At 42.9% G+C, this 16,265-nt stretch overlaps 1 protein-coding gene across 5 annotated transcripts in view; it reads left to right on the top strand.

The window, feature by feature from the left end:
- The window catches only part of GDPD2 (glycerophosphodiester phosphodiesterase domain containing 2), a 118,350-nt gene that overhangs the window by 84,093 nt on the left and 17,992 nt on the right, over nucleotides 1-16,265 (top strand). For all 5 annotated transcript variants that reach the window (XM_030209649.1, XM_030209648.1, XM_030209644.1 and 2 more), the window contains 6 exons: nucleotides 809-954; nucleotides 1,357-1,439; nucleotides 5,905-6,055; nucleotides 7,312-7,533; nucleotides 13,122-13,270; nucleotides 15,822-15,966. In XM_030209649.1, the coding sequence (XP_030065509.1) occupies nucleotides 809-954; nucleotides 1,357-1,439; nucleotides 5,905-6,055; nucleotides 7,312-7,533; nucleotides 13,122-13,270; nucleotides 15,822-15,966 (896 nt within the window). The remainder of the gene's footprint in view (nucleotides 1-808; nucleotides 955-1,356; nucleotides 1,440-5,904; nucleotides 6,056-7,311; nucleotides 7,534-13,121; nucleotides 13,271-15,821; nucleotides 15,967-16,265) is intronic.

The following is a 16,265-nucleotide window of genomic DNA, read 5'->3' as shown; positions in this document are numbered from 1 at the left end:
CTTTTATTGGCGTGGGTAAAACTGCCTGTGCTCTACTTTTCCTGCAGCACTGGGGAGGGGGTTTGGAACATTTGTCTTCTTTATCTGAAAATCAGAGAACATTGGAGGATATAATTGACCAAACACAGTTAGAAAGAGATTAAAACCTACAGCATTATGGAGTAATTTTTCGAACAGTCAGCAAATTATGTAGGTGCTTTTAATGGTATTCATTTCATTTCATTAATTTCAATATTAAGCTCGTCCTTCCACAACTCTCAGTCAGGTTCCTTAAAAGTCTAATACTGGCCCAGTCTGTGGGTGGAGCTAAGGCCTGGTTACCAGTTAATGCTGATAGCGGTGATACTGAGTCTCTTAACAAGGAAACTATCAAGATAAAGTTAGACAGGAAAAAGACTGGTTAGTGGACTCAGTGCTGCCAGTCCCTGCTCTATCCGAATACTCAGCACTAGGCACCACCCGGATATCAGCAATAATGGCTGGCATTTTATGATGACTGTTTTATTGTTACCCACCCCGGGCTTATTATAAGGGCAGGAAAGAAAGAAATGGCTACTTGCAGAGTTTAAATATTGACTGTAAACCCTCTCGGCCACAGAAATCACTTTGGTAGTTGAATCTATAACTGGTCCTCAGCTTGAATTTGGAAAAGAGGTGTCTCAGGTATTCAATGCTGTGAGGGGGTCTCTGGTGCTGATCACTGACACTGTTATTGCACGGACTCAGGGTCTTGGGGACAGCCCGATGCTGCCTGTCTTTCTGTATGTAGTACTCGTGTGACTAACAACATCCATCTTTCTGTCTGCAGCACTGAGAGTGTTTGTCCTGCTCCTCTACTTATGTGTGGTAATAGCCTTGTATCTGCTGCCTTTGCTTATCCACTCCCCCTGCATCATGGAGCCCACTCACCTGCCTCCGAAGCCACGTCTGATGGGGCACCGTGGAGCTCCCATGGTGAGTACTCCATGCATGAGAAATGTCCAGGCAGCCGACCTCCCTTCCCCCCCCCCCCCCCCCCACGTCTGACCAGACATAGACAATGGGTTTTACCCTGTGCAGAGCCTTGAAGCCTCAGGCCTCCTCTCCCAGGCTCTCCATTGATTGAGATTGCTCTGTCAGGAGCCCAGAAGAACCCTTCCTCGAAGATCTAACTGGTGCCACTCAGCATGAATCTGTCTCAAGGTCCTGTTGTGTGCAGTGACAGATCTTCACGTTCACTCCTGGAGAAATCTCTGCTTGCCGAGCATTGATTTTCAAGTCTGGTGGATCTGCTGCAAGACCTGTGCCGAGCTGCTTCGGAGCTCAGCTGTTCCTAGGATGCAGATAATGCTGACTCAGCTCTTTCTTCTTCCACAGGTGGCACCAGAGAACACGATGATGTCGTTTAAGAAGACAGTGGCTTGTGATGCGTATGCGTTTGAAAGTGATGTCAGGGTAAGGTAAGGACACAGAGCCCAATTTTCAAGAAGTATGTGAGTACTAAAGCCTGCCCAACACAAGCCAATGTTTATCAACATTCAGCGGCACTTATCCACTGGCAGGTCCTGCTACCTGGAAAAGTGCCCTTGACAGAGGCCATTGTTGAATTTTGAACAGTATTATCTAGACAATTATTGCTGAGAATCACTACAGATGACCCTGTGCTATCTGAATACCACAGGGACTAGGCAGAGCCAGGCATTACTGGATAACAAGAAGAACCAGCAAGGGTGGAAGCGGGAATGTTCAGAATGACCAAGGCAAACAATAAGAACGTTCAAAAGTTTATTTCCAAAGGTAAACTGACCCAAACACTGGCCATGTTTCAGCTAAAAAGCCTTCATCAGGGGTCTACAACATAAAAAATATATATATAAAGATAAAAATATAATATAAATATAAGTAAATATAAAAATAAAATAAAAAAAATACAAATGTAAAACATATGCAGGTATTTTTTTATTTTATTACCTGCATATGTTTTACATTTCTACATTTACATTTGCGTTTTTTTATTTTATTTTTATATTTACTTATATTTATGCTGTGTTTTTATCATTATATATATATATATAATGTTGTAGACCCCTGATGAAGGTTTTTTAGCTGAAACACGGCCCGTGTTTGCGTCAGTTTACCTTTAGCAATAAACTTTTGAACGTTCTTAGTCAGTTGTTTGCCTTGGTCATTCTGAACATTCCTGCTTTCACCCTTGTGTCCTGTAAAGGAAAATGGGCATCTATGTTCCTTTACAAATATATCAGAGGAAATGCAGCCATATAATTTAGGTGCAAATAGCCAAACATAAGAGCTTGTGTAAATGATATAAAACATGCAGAAATTATACATTTAGTCTGGTTTTCTCCAACAGAAACAATTTCATATTCGGTGTTTTGATGCCTGCTGCGTTACCCTTTAGCACTGATTTATCCATTGCACCAGGAAGGCCAGTCTGACTGGTCTGCTAATCTCCGTGCGGTCCCTCGGATTGATGTTATCTGCAACATCGTTCAGTATATACATGCACCCTTTCTGAGATGCGTTACAGTTTAAGGTTGAATCCTAGCATATATGTCGATGAAATTATGGTTAGTCTATGTGGGACTCACATCTTACTGCAACACTATTGCTTCCAGCTCAGGCTATAAATAAATGTACTTGATGGCTGCAAGAAAAGGGGCTGAAATAAACTATAATGAATTGCAATCCATGGCGATTTCATAAGTCTTGGATATCAGTCAATAGAAAGTTGTTATAGCTCAGAAAATGTCACCTGGGGAGCAATATTGGATAATAGATTAACTTTTGTGTCTCACATTTAATCACAGACAAAAAATTCCTTTCTTAAACGGAGATTTCTTTATCCTTTACATGTACCGGTATTTAATACCATGCTCCCTTTTAGAACACTTATAAGCCGTGCGATACTATCACCAATAGATTATTTTTGTAGGTTTGCCGGTCTGAGTACTTAAATCATTAAAACTGCTTCAGAATTCTGCAGCCTGTATGATCCTGGATTACTGCTCAGAGGGAATGCATGACTCCAGTACTGACTTCATTACACTGACTACCTCTTATGGCAATAAAAATAATGTAGGATTTTGATTCTGTTATATAGAATTCCAATAACACTCCATCAGCCAGTTTGATATTCCAGATGTTAGACTTGCAAAGAGAATGGCAAGATTGTAAGGTGTTCTGCAAAACATGTGAAAGCATATAGAGGCGTATTTTCAAAGCACTTAGATTTACAAAGTTACATTATTCTCCGAGGCTCATACGAAAGTGATTGTGATCATAGGAGCCGACTCTGTGGGTGCTGTGGGTGCTTGAGCACCCCCAATATTGAGAAAATTCCTTGTATGTGTCCAGGGAAGGGTTATTTCCACTGGGCTTAGCACCCCCAATAATTTTGAAAAGTTGGCTCCTATGATTGTGATTATACTTTGACTTCGGGAGATTGGGGAAGCATTGTATATTTAAAGATAGGATTGTGGTGGTGTGTGTCTAATGAAATTTAACCTATTATATGTGCATCGTGAACTGCCAAGAAATATATGATTGGTGGTATAGAAAAATATGAAATAAGGAAATAAAAAATAGACGACATTCCATTACATATGTACATTTTCACTTTCTTACCTTTCATTTCTCATAATTACTTACTCTTTTGGCAACACTACGCTTCAACCATTGTTTTACACAGGGATAGTATACCGCAATTTTCTTCATATTTAGATATACTCCATATGTTTTTGTATGCAAATGTATGAATTCATTTCTATGTTCTATCTAGATGTCACAAGGAGTTTACAGCCAGGACTTTGATTATACTCCTGTTGTTAAGCATTTCTGCTATAACATCAGAGGTATTTTCAGATTTTTTTCCATGTTTTTAACACCTTATTTTTTTTAACCATTCACCATGTTCAATATTATCTAATTTAAGTATTGTATGATTTATGTTCTTTTTATACAATGTTATTTTATGTTTTCACCGTATTTGCTGTTTTCTACCAATACTTTATGTAAATACTATTTAAGTGTCACTTTTTTAAATTTTATTTCTCATTTTATACATCATTTGAACTTTATTGTTTTTATTGCTCTCTTACATTGTTCATTTGCATATTCATTGTTCCACTCAATTATTTATTTTCATTTTTTATTATAACTTGATGATACTTATTTACGGATGCTACATATCTATGTCTATTTCTATGTAGATACAACAAACCCCTGAGGCAGGCCTTCGGGCTGAAACACGGCCATGTTGGGTCATCTTTTACCTGTTCCTAATAAAGACTATTTTATATCCTCCTCGGATCTACCTCACTGTTTTATTTGTTACCTATACTTCCCTGACCAGTATCTCCCCTGTGTTCATATGTCCACATCCATCTTCACCTCTCTATCTCCCTATCACTCCTGTATGTCCCTTTTGAGTTCCTATTCTCCCTCATGTCTAACATCTCCTCTCTGTGTCCATATACCATCTCTGCACAGCATCTCTTCTTTGTATCCTTGTCCCTATACCCTTTCCCTCATGTACATCGTTTGCTCTCTGTTTCTGTTACATCCCTATGTCCAGCTTCTCCCCTCTCTTTCTCTTTCACATCAATGTGTCAGTGTCCTCTCCAACCCCACCCAGCTTCTCTCCATCCCTTCCAGCACCTGTATCACCTGCCTGCTCTTCTTCCCTTTCTCCTTCCCACTGTGGGTTCAGTATTTGACCCTCTTTCTTTATTGGTTTGGCCTTCCCTTCTCTCCTCCTTACCATGTGTCTAGCACTTCCCTGTCTTGTCTACAGCCCCCTCCTTCCATAGATTCAGCACCCCTCTCTCTTCCTTCTAGCCACACCCTCGATCCATGGATCCAGCACCTTTCTCCCTTCTATACACCCCCTCCTCCTCCCATGGGTCCAGCACCTCTCTCCTTTCCCTCTGACCCCCACCCTCCACCCATGGGTTCAGTATCTTTCCCCCTTCTCACCACCCCTCCTCCTCCTGTGGGTACAGCACCCTTTCCCTTCCCTACACCCATGGATCCAGCACCTTTCTTCCTTCCCTCCAGCTCCCCTCATCCTTTTATGGGTCCAGCACCTTTCCCCCTTCCCTCTCCTCATGTGTCTAGCACCTTTCTCCCTCCTCCTTCTCCCATGGGTTCAGCCAGCACCTCTCTCCCTTTCCATCCTCTTCCCATAGGTCTGGCATCTCTTTCTATCCACTGTTTGTAGCTTACATTTTCCTGCAGCCTGGCAGCGATCACACAGGCTGGCTCCATGTCCTTCCTTCTGCTGTGTCCCACCCTCTCTACTGCAACTTCATGTTGTGAATTGCTGCTGGGCCACAGGAACATGTAAGTTACAAGCAGTGGTTAGAAAGAGGTCACAGGCCTGCAGGGAGGAGGACAGGAAGGGAGCAGAGGTCTTTTTTTTTTTAACTGCGAGAAGAAGGCTTTTTACCGTTCCTGTAGGGCAGTAAAAAGTTTTGTTTTCGCATCCATGGTAACAGTAGGTATGTCATTCTCTACTGCAGAGGCAGATTTGGGGAGGAGCTGGGAGTTATGTGGGCACCAACGATATTCATTCTCTGTACCTGCACAGCTAATCTGGCAATAGGGACTGAACAAGAAAGTTCTAATTCTGTCCAGTTAGCTATGTGGTGTGGAAGTGAATATTGGCTGTAGCCAGATAGCTTCCAGGCCAAAGACTGCCAAAGACCTGGATAGTCAGTGCTGCTTCCAGATAGGGCCCAGCATTGAATCCCTGAGTTTAATATAAGCAGTAGTGATCTGAATATTGACCTGAAAGTAACTTAGTGCACATTTACATCGGAAGAATATTTCTTGATATGTGAAGTTTGATGGACTGGAGTCCAGAAAATAACCTTGCTGCCCCTGACCATGTTCCTTTCCCTCTAGCTCAGATGGATTTCCTTTTCTTATGCACGACAAGACTTTGGACCGGACCACCAATGTGGCCACAGTCTTTCCTGGCCGAGAGAAAGAGGACAGTAGCTTGTTCACCTGGGCAGAGCTCCAACAGCTTGATGCTGGCACCTGGTTTTTGCAGGTAAAGATCATGACTCTGGAATAACCACAGTAGGATCTCTGAAGGAGATGGGTCATCTGCCCACCCAGAGCCTATCTGAAATTACAGTCAGATGTGAAGAATCCTTGTCTGGCAAGGGTTATAGAATGAGACAGATGAGGAAAAGCACCCTCAGATAAAGGGAGAGAAGACTGCCCTGAAAGGGCACTTACAGGAGCATTTTGGTGGTACCAGTTGATGGGTTCTAGTGGGCGGACTTGGTGCTGATAGATTCTGTAGTTTGGGCTGATCCATTTTGCTGTCTGGGGAGGGTTTAATGAATGCTGATTTTGGGGGGGAATGATGGATTCTGATGTGTATGTATGTTGGGTTGATGAATTTTGGAGTGTGTGGGGGTGATGGATTTTGGTTTTGGGGTTAATTGATCCTTCAATTGCTTCCAGTTTATGTTGGAACCAGGGCTGACATCTGGTGCCCCAAGGCTTTGTTTACAACTGTCTGGGAATCTTCTGCTGTTTATATTTATCATATAGCATTTATTAGGTTTCCTATACAAATCAAAATGGTTTACAATACATAAGATACATAAAACCAAACCCACCTAACTAGTGGGAATGCCATAAATAAATAAGAAAGGACATTCAAGACCAATCAACACCATTCAAACAACAACTTAATTCTACAAACAAGTATTTAAATACCCAGATTGGTCGTTTTAATAATGGTTCTGGGCCAGGGGCTGTATAGCAAGACTCGTTCTGGAACTTGGCAATCATGGAACCTGAATATGGCCAATAGGTGTCACCCTTCAACAACAGCCATGCTGCCCTCTCACCTAGGAGGCTGCACCTGTTCAAATTAGGAGGCCCCAGTCCTGGAACTCATAATTTAAAAAAACAGTCATTAAAGCAGTTGAGACAGGCATAAAAAATTTTTTCCAATTAAAGACCCCTTTTCTGTGCCCCTGAAATGCCCCTGCTGGCCCCTCTTCTGATAGGCCCTGCAAACTTGGGAAGAATCAACTTCAGTATTACTCCAACAACCTTCTGCATGGCAGTTCATAGCACTCACAAGCTGAACCAGTGGTCAGCCCAAAGTGATGGATTCTGATGTGTGTATGGGAGGTTACTGGGGATGGGCAGGGGATTCTGATGCAGATACGAAAGGGTACTGGGGGCAATGGATTCTGGGGTGGGGTGGTGAGGGGCGATGGATTCTGCTCTTGTCTGGTTTACGTAGGGAAGGCTTGTACTCTTGCCATTTGCTCTCCTCATCAGAAGCAGCCATTCCCTGCAGCAAGGACCCTCTCCAGTGAAGATAGGGAGGAAGTGGGGAAGCAGAAGATTCCTGCCCTGTCGGAGCTCTTAGAAGCTGCTGGGACTCACAACATGTCTGTCATCTTCGACCTTCGTGCGCCTCCAAAAAATCATAACTACAGTGAAGCTTTTGTCAACGTGACTTTGGAAGCCATTCTCAAGTCCAACATCAGCCAGGAGCTGGTGAGTTCTGCTCAGTACTTTGGGGACCCTAACAAAAGGACTTAGCGTGTTTTAACACTAGACTTTCCCACACGCTAAGATCATTTCTAGTGCATCCCTAATTAAGGCTTTCTTTTTGCAGGTCCCACATTAATTTTTACAATAGCAGGTGAAACCTGCAAAAATATTAACACAGCAGCACTTAGTACTCGTATTTGGAAGGCACAAAATGCTCCCATGTTAAGTCAGCGTTTCCCAGTTAGCACTGATGTGAATGTGTTAGCTTGCATGCCCATTACATGCCCCCTCCCAGAAATACTTTAAAAAAAATAGCGTGCACTGACAGGAAAATTACTGCACAATGCTTTAATGCATTTTTAGTAACCGTTTCTCAATGCTAAGCATGCGTTAGCTGTTAAGCAGTTTTGTAAAAGGGCTGTTAAGTCTCTGACATAAACATAGCAGCCCAGAGAGCAGTGTGGATTCCAGCATTGCACAGGGATACAGAGCCCGGCACAATCCTGCAAACACAAGTGAATTCTCTATCTGGTCCCTTATACTCCTTCCTAGCCGTGGAATTATCCAGAATCAGTAAAGAAACATTTGCAGAGCCTTATAACGTTACCCACCCCCCCCCCCCCCAAACAGAAATAACATGGTAAACATTAAAGGGCTACAGAGACGCCAGAGTCCTTCTATCCAACCAGGTATTCAGAGACCTGCAGAGTTCGAAAGTTGACTAGAGAGTTTGTCCAGTATATTTGATACCTAGTTCAAACAAGTTTGGGCTGAATATTCAATTTAAAGTTAACCAGACAAATTTGCCTAGTTATCTCAAGGCTTGGCCAGTAGTGAACATCAGTGCAGCAAGATTACATCTAAATGAGTGCTGTGAATGCTTCTGGCTCAGCTAAATGTGTACCTTGCATTTTAAGGCACTCCGTTTTGCCCAATTTGTCAGCCCAGATATTCTAAGTTAGTAATTTAACTGGTTAAATTGTTTGAATATCCTTTTTTCCCCCATTCCATGTATAACCTGCCTTCTGAAGAAGAACCAGAGCAGTGTAGAAAATATGGTGAAATAATTTTACAATGCAGTAGTGTGTAAGCAGCATGTAGCGACCCCTAGGGTCCTAAAGTGGTATTTTTCGGGCTTAAATATAAAATGGAAATCTGCTGAGCTAGGAGGGTTAAGGGCAGTAAGGTAACAGTAGGACAAGACCCTGACAAAAAGTGAGGGAAACCTGATCTTATAAATCATGCAGCCTAGAAGAAAGGAATTCTTTTTGGCTGGCTAAAGCCACTGTACCGCAGTGTCCTGAAGTGGCCAGAGGAGAGAAGAGTAAAGAAGCTTCTCTGATCCTCTGAAGAGAGTTGGAGTCAAAATAAACTCCAAGGAGCTGAGTCTAGGAGGGCAAAAGTCCTAAAGCCTGGGTCTGAGATCTGTAATAAGAGAGACACAGTTTTGGAAAAAGTCTCAGGGAGTCTAGAATGGATAGAGGCCCTTCTTTTCAAAACTAGAGATGATCGGAGCCTGGGGATATTACAGATATTTGCCTTAGTGGTAGACACTGCAGTGGACTGAGCTGTGACTTGTGAACTTCTATGCCATGTGTATTACACTATTTTTCATCTTCCCCAGCTATTTAGCAATATTTATGGTTCAGAACAGTTTCGGGTTCCATCTCCTGCCTTTGACTCATGCCGAGGGGGAGATCCCTTCTGTCCAGCCCGATGCAGAAATCCTCAATGCAGAAACAGCAGTCATATTACCACCAGTTGGAACTAGTAGACACTTGCTAAAGGATCAAGGATTCAAGCACCAAGGGACAAGTAACAGACTTGAAACCCAGTTGCTGGCTTGCTTCAGTGAGAAGGTATGGGGAACCTACCCACCCTGTGTAGTCAAGAGAAGTAGGAGAAATGCAGGAGAAGGCATCCTGCAACTTCTAACATAGCAGGCAAGAGGAGAAAATAACTATTTACTATCTGATAATATCATCACTGGCAGTCACCCAACAGCCAGTAAATGTTTACCAACTTAAGCTGATGTTAAGATTTAATAACTTTATCAACAAGTGAACTGTGCAAAGCAAACCAAGCCCTCACCACACCGTGAATGGGTTTGAGTAACAAGGAGAATAAGGAATAGTTGTTTGCAATTTCTGTGCTTAACTGGAGGAGAGGAGAACGCTATTGTAAACATTTGGCTATCTGTTGCGTGAAGTTTGAAGCTGTGCCCCTCAACAGCTGAAGGACAGTAAAGATTGTGGTTTTCAGTGACAGGGCCACTGAGAGACAGAGCCAGGCCCGGGGCAGGGCCACCATAGCTGCCGCACCCCCACTTGGGTCGCTGCCACCACCCTCCCCCACTTGGGCTGCTGCTGCCACAGCTGCCCTCTCACACATTCGGACCACCGCCACCCCCCTTTCCTTCTTGTGTCTGCTCCTCCCTCAGTTTGTCTCTCTTCTGCTCCTGTATGCCGGGACCTTGATTATCACATTAACACAGTCAACCCAGTCCCAACACACGAGAGCAGGAGAGAGGCAGACTGAGGGGGCAGAACCTGGCATCGGGCCCCCTGGAGGCCGGGCCCGGGGAATATTGCCCCCCTCCTCTGCGGCTCTGTAGTGTGGTGTGAAGCCTCCTAGATAAATCCTAGTCCCTTCCCATCTCAACAAATCAATAATAGTGTGCACCTCTTTCCTGGGTGCATAGTGTAGGCAGTCGTCTAGACCACCTTAACCAAAGGGGCTACACTATCATCTATTTAGGGTAAGCAGAAAAGATGGAGATAAAACATAAAAAAATAATACTAAAGTAACAGAATAACAGAAATACTGGGGAAACAGTAAGAAGAAATGTGATAAGTCAGCTTGGAAAGGGAAAATGGAGTGATCTTCAAACCTCTGACACAAGCAGAAGAATTGTCATAAGAATAAGACAGACAGCAACGAAGGGGAGGTGTAGCTGGTGGGATATTGTTATTTGCTTGATGTGGATTGAAGCCTCCCATCCACAGAATCACTTAGAAAGAGACCCTGGTCTCCCTTCAGGGGGTTCTGGAAATGGAAGCCAGAAGAGTGTGAGCGATATTGGACGTGATTCTTACAAATGGAGAAAGCGTTCTAACATTCAGGGATTGGGTCACTTGAATCCCAGTAATCATCGATCCTGTGACTATAAGAGCCAGAGCAAAGAGGGTTATCCAAAAGACAAGCCTTGGGCTTCAGCAAAACCAACTCTGTTAAGTGCAGTTGCAATAGTTGGGAAGGCAGAGCTGTGCACAGCAATGTAGTCAATTAACACTAGATTTCAGACTAGACAGTGACATTTGAAAAGTCCACCCTGAGCATGCACTGACCCAGCCCTTTTTAAAATGATTTTATGTAGACAGATTTAGCTGGATGAGAGTTGGAAAGGGGGGAACTTTTAACCACGCAAATGTTTTGAATATCAACCCTAGAATAAATGCAAGTAAGTGGGGAAAGAGACCAGTATTATTTTTTTCAAAGAGGTGGCTGAAAAGCAGCAAGACTAGCATTCAAAACGTGAAAGGATCTGAGAAAGAACAGTTCAGCAAAGTCTATCTGGTAAACTGAAAGAAATACACAGGCTAAGAGTTAAGAGAGCAGTGAAAGGAGGTGCAAAGGCGGGATTGTAAGACTGAAAGGAGACAAAGAATATGTAGAGGGTGATAGATTGTATAGAGTGGAGGAGCAGTCAAATAGTTAGAACCAGGGGAGCCCAGTTTAAATCCCACACCTGCTTCTTGTGATCTTCACCAAGTTATCTAACTCTCTCCATTGCCTCAAGTACAAAGCTAGATTGTGAGCCCTCCAGAGACAGAAACTCTACTGTATCTTTGAATGTACACTGGTTTGATAGCTTGCAGGCGGTGCATAAGACATTAAATTAGATGATCTAGGTACCCTTAGAATCTGTAACCTTTGATCCAATACATCAGAAATAGCATTTATGGTTAAATCACCCTCCCATAGGATGCTCCTTGGGTCATTTCCTCAATCAGTATTGTTCTGTATCAGTAGTACTCTGTATCCTAGAATCACCACTGTCTCCCTGAGACCCCCAAAATACACTTTCTTTATACACTGAATGTGACCAAAGTATTCAATGAGGTTTATCTCATTTGGATAGACCACCACGATCTGTATAGCTGCCCTTAATTACATTTCATCTTATATAAAGTTTTGCTTATTCAATTGCTTTGTAAATAACTTATTTTATAAATTAAGGAACAAACTGCTTGCAGATCTGAAGGTGAGTTCAGAGTTGAACTTTCTATGATAACTGTATAACATGTGGAGTGAGAACAGAGCAAACACTTTTGCTCAGTGTCCAGTGAAGAAGACATGGAAAGAGGATTTGGTTGCAGGCAGTGGTACATACAACCGTGAGGTTGAGGCTGTGCTATTACAGAAGAAAGGGTTTTGCAAGGCCAGACAGATAGATACAATACACCCTAGGATATTGAGAGCTCAGAGAAGTTCTTTGGAAACTAGAATGATTCCAGAAGCTCCACTGAAAGAGTTTCAAAAGATCTTTGGAAACCAGAATGATTCCAGAAGTTCCACTGAAAGAGTTTCAAAAGATCTTTGGAAACCAGAATGATTCCAGAAGCTCCACTGAAAGAGTTTCAAAAGATCTTTGGAAACCAGAATGATTCCAGAAGTTCCACTGAAAGAGTTTCAAAAGATCTTTGGAAACCAGAATGATTCCAGAAGCTCCACTGAAAGAGTTTCAAAAGATCTTTGGAAACCAGAATGATTCCAGAAGCTCCACTGAAAGAGTTTCAAAAGATCTTTGGAAACCAGAATGATTCCAGAAGCTCCACTGAAAGAGATTCAAAAGATCTTTGGACACTAGAATGATTCCAGAAGCTCCACTGAAAGAGTTTTAAAAGATCTTTGTAGAGAGGTGTGGTAGCCGTGTTAGTCCACTCTTAAACGTAATCAATAGAAATCAAACAGAATTAAAACATGGAAAAGAAAATAAGATGATACCTTTTTTATTGGACATAACTTAATACATTTCTTGATTAGCTTTCGAAGGTTGCCCTTCTTCGTCAGATCAGAAATAAGCAAATGTGGTAGCTGACAGTGTATATAACAGTCTCTCATAGACAGTCTAGCAGGGTGGGTAGGAGATGTGTATGGGGACTTCAAAGCATTCCATAGATAGTCTATTAGGATGTTTGTGGGGAGGGGAGGGGAGGGGAGGGTGATAAGCAGAGAAATACAACTTTATGGTTTATAATGGGTTAGAAAACCCAGATCCTTGTTAAGTCCTTTGTTAAGATCTTTGGAAACCAGAATGAATCCAGAAGCTCCACTGAAAGAGTTTCAAAAGATCTTTGGAGACCAAAATGATTCCAGAAGCTCCACTGAAAGTGTTTCAAAAGATCTTTGGAGACCAGAATGATTCCAGAAGCCTGGAAGAGGCAATATTGTCCCTCCTCCTCCTTCAGAGAGGAGGTTGGACATCTCAATGGGAATATTAACAGGTAGCATACATGTATGTAGTTTAGATGGGAGTGGACATAGAGGTGTGTTTTCTGTGGTAGTCACACTGGACGTTTTCTCTGCAGATTCTCTGGTTACCTGATCAATTCAGAGAGGACGTTATGCGCCAGGCTCCAGGATTTCAGCAGATTTATGGACATAAAAGAAGGAATGACACAGAGCCTCTGAAGAGAGTTAATTTGTCCTTTAAAAACATGAGTACCCAAGAGATTCGGTAAGAACACAAGCAATAGGGACTAGAGGAAATCAGTTTCACACACCTGAAAGGTAGGGCTACAATTTAATACAGACCCACCCTGAAAGGCCGATCTTGTTCTGGTTTTAACCCGCTGCTCTTCTGAGTTTGTAGTTTGTTTTTTTTCTAGGAGAGGCAGGACGACTACAGGTCCAGAGATGCAACAGGACAAAATCAGACCTGGATCACTTTGTGGGGACTTTGATTCAAACTTAGTGACACTCAGCAAAAGGGTGGTGATAAATGGAATTCAGTCTGAGGAAAGACATGAGCTTAGCACCGTGGCTCAAGATAGGTCCTGGGTCTGTTCAATGTCTTTGTGATAGTACGGATCATCAGAGGGAAAGGTTTGTGGATGGTACTAAGGTCTGCAACAGAGTTTGACACCCCTGCGGGTTTAACCAGACTGGGAAGTGATCTAAGAAAGCTTGGAAAGTGGGCAAATACTTGCCTGCTATATCGTAACCAGGGCTTTTTTTGAGGGGGTACTTGGGGGTACTGAGTACTGGCACCTTTTCCATTGTCTGCTAAAATTGACCTATGGACCCCAAGTTTTAATGAAAGAGCTCAGCTCTACACACCAATTCTGCCTTGTCATAGATTCTGTGACTGGTTGCAGGGGGCCTGGGTGATCACCCCCTCCCCCTGAAAAGTGGCCTAGCATTTGAGTACCGGCACCTTTTTTGCTAGAAAAAAATGCACTGATCGTAACATAGTAGATCATAGCAAATAAAGACCAAAATGGCTGCCCATCTGGAGATCTTTCTGCTTCCAGTAGATGAGCAAACTAATAGTGGCTTCCCCTCTTGACCTCTCAACCCTTTTACTGCTTTCCTAAGGCTTCCACCACCTCCACTGCTAGGCTGTTTAAGGCCTTACTTAATTCAACACCCAGACCCCACTTTTATTACTGTGATTGTAAACCGCTTTGACATCTTTGAAGGAAAGGCAATATATCGAGTGCCATTAAAGTCTAAGCTTTGTAATAATCTCCACAATCATCAAAATTAGTGAAGGTGCTGTTTAAAAAAGGGCAATGTCTCCATCTTCATTGAAATTTGGGTTTTAGCTATGATAGATGTATCTATATGAGGTATGTAGAAGAAGGATAAAACCGCATGTATTAACAGGGTCATGCAATGAAGCGATGAAAAAAGAAGCAAGCAGAACCAGTTCAAAATGTCAATTAGCCTTTAATACTCAGTTCATTAACCAGCATTCATGGCACAAATAGAAGGACTCAACATGACCATGTTGTGGCAAATAATGCCTGTGTCAGGAGTCAGGTTACAAGATAAATGATCATGAGCAGCCATCGTAATAGCCAGAATCACTCCAAATTTTGGATATCCCTCTTGGCTGCTCACGATCATTTATCTTGTAACGTGACCATTGTTTGCTGAAACACGGCCATGTCAAGTCCTTTTATCTGTGCCATGAACGCTGGTTGATGAAGTGAGTATTAAAGGCTTCTTGACATTTTGGACTGGTTCTGTTTTTCTTTTTTCACCGCCTCACTACTTGACCCAGATGTACCTATAAAAAGGGACATGGTTTGGGGTGGACAAGTTATACAGTACTTTGACGGTGCAATTCAGCTGCTTTACATCATTTCTTTGTGCAAATGGTGAGCTGTGAATTCTCATGGCCTTTCAGTGCCGGCCCTTATACATACAGAAGGAGCTGGGTAGATGTGTGTAAATGCTGGCATTTAAATGCACACACATGTAAATAACATGCTCTTCTGGAAGTGCACACGTCTCTTTGTTAGCGTGTAACTGCAGTGGACAGTCACATGATTGGAGCACACGCGTCCACATATAACTTACAGAGCACTATAGGTTCTGCTTATCTCTCCCTAATCTAGGTGCGAGAGTTCATGCCCTCTCTTTGGCCACCTATTTTCCATTATAGGTGTCTTCAAGGTATCTAATTATGGCCCCTTTGTACAACGGCCCTCCTGAAACCTCTCCATTCTGTGTTTAAAGGGAAATGGCGGCTCTGCTAGTGAAGTTTTAATCTTACTATGCTTTTTAAATATACTTCCTTGATGCCTTAACTCTGTGACAATCCCAGACCCAAAAGCCAGTTTTGTCAGATAGGGGGACTGGGAGTGAGGGATGTAGAAATTTTCTGTGCTCGTGTTCTTTCCTTCTCCGCATTTGGCTATTTTCAGTCTTTTCATCACATTCACGCTTTTCTCTTTGTCCTCCATCCTGTCCCATGTCTTTGTCTTCATAGGTCACCACCTTCTCCTTCTTTATACCTCACAGGTCTGTTGTGTCTGGTATGTGTCTCCTCCCTCTCCTTCATTGAATCCTGTGTCTTTTCTCCCTGCTGCCTCCCAGCCGCCTCCTCTTCTCTCTGCTTTTTGTCTTGAGGTATGTTTTGTTATGGTATTCAGCTAGTTTAGGTATGAATTGTTTGTTATCTTTGTTTATTTTAGAGTGTGAATGCCACTTTGTACAGATTGATGTTATTGAAATATAAAAACTATTGAAGGAAATGACACGAAATGCTCTCTCCACAGAGTTTATCGAAAGGATGTGAAGGTGAACCTGTATGTGGTAGACAAGCCATGGCTTTTCTCGATGCTCTGGTGTGCAGGCGTGGACTCCGTCACTACCAATGCTTGCCACATCCTTCAGCAGCTGAAGCAGCCCAGCTGGCTCCTAGTAAGAAACAGACACCATTGGGGACAGGGGAAACCAAAAGAAGGGATGGGGAGAGTCAGTGGCAGAGGAGGGAGTGACTGGAGAGATGTCTCATGCAGGGAAAAGAGGTTGGAGGCTGGATAAGAAGGGAAGATGCAGGACTTGAGGGGAGGGATGGTCCCCTAGCCCACCTCAGTCTGCACATTAGGAGGCAGAAACCCACAGGTTGGAGGCTGGGGTAGGAGGGGAAGGATGGTCCCCTAGCCCAGACCAGTCTCTACAATAGGAGGCCGAAACCCAGAGGTTGAAGGCTGAGGTAG

The sequence above is a fragment of the Microcaecilia unicolor genome, chromosome 7 (assembly GCF_901765095.1).
Source record: "Microcaecilia unicolor chromosome 7, aMicUni1.1, whole genome shotgun sequence".
In the NCBI taxonomy this organism is placed as follows: domain Eukaryota; kingdom Metazoa; phylum Chordata; class Amphibia; order Gymnophiona; family Siphonopidae; genus Microcaecilia; species Microcaecilia unicolor.
This window is presented reverse-complemented; position numbering and strand designations above follow the sequence as displayed.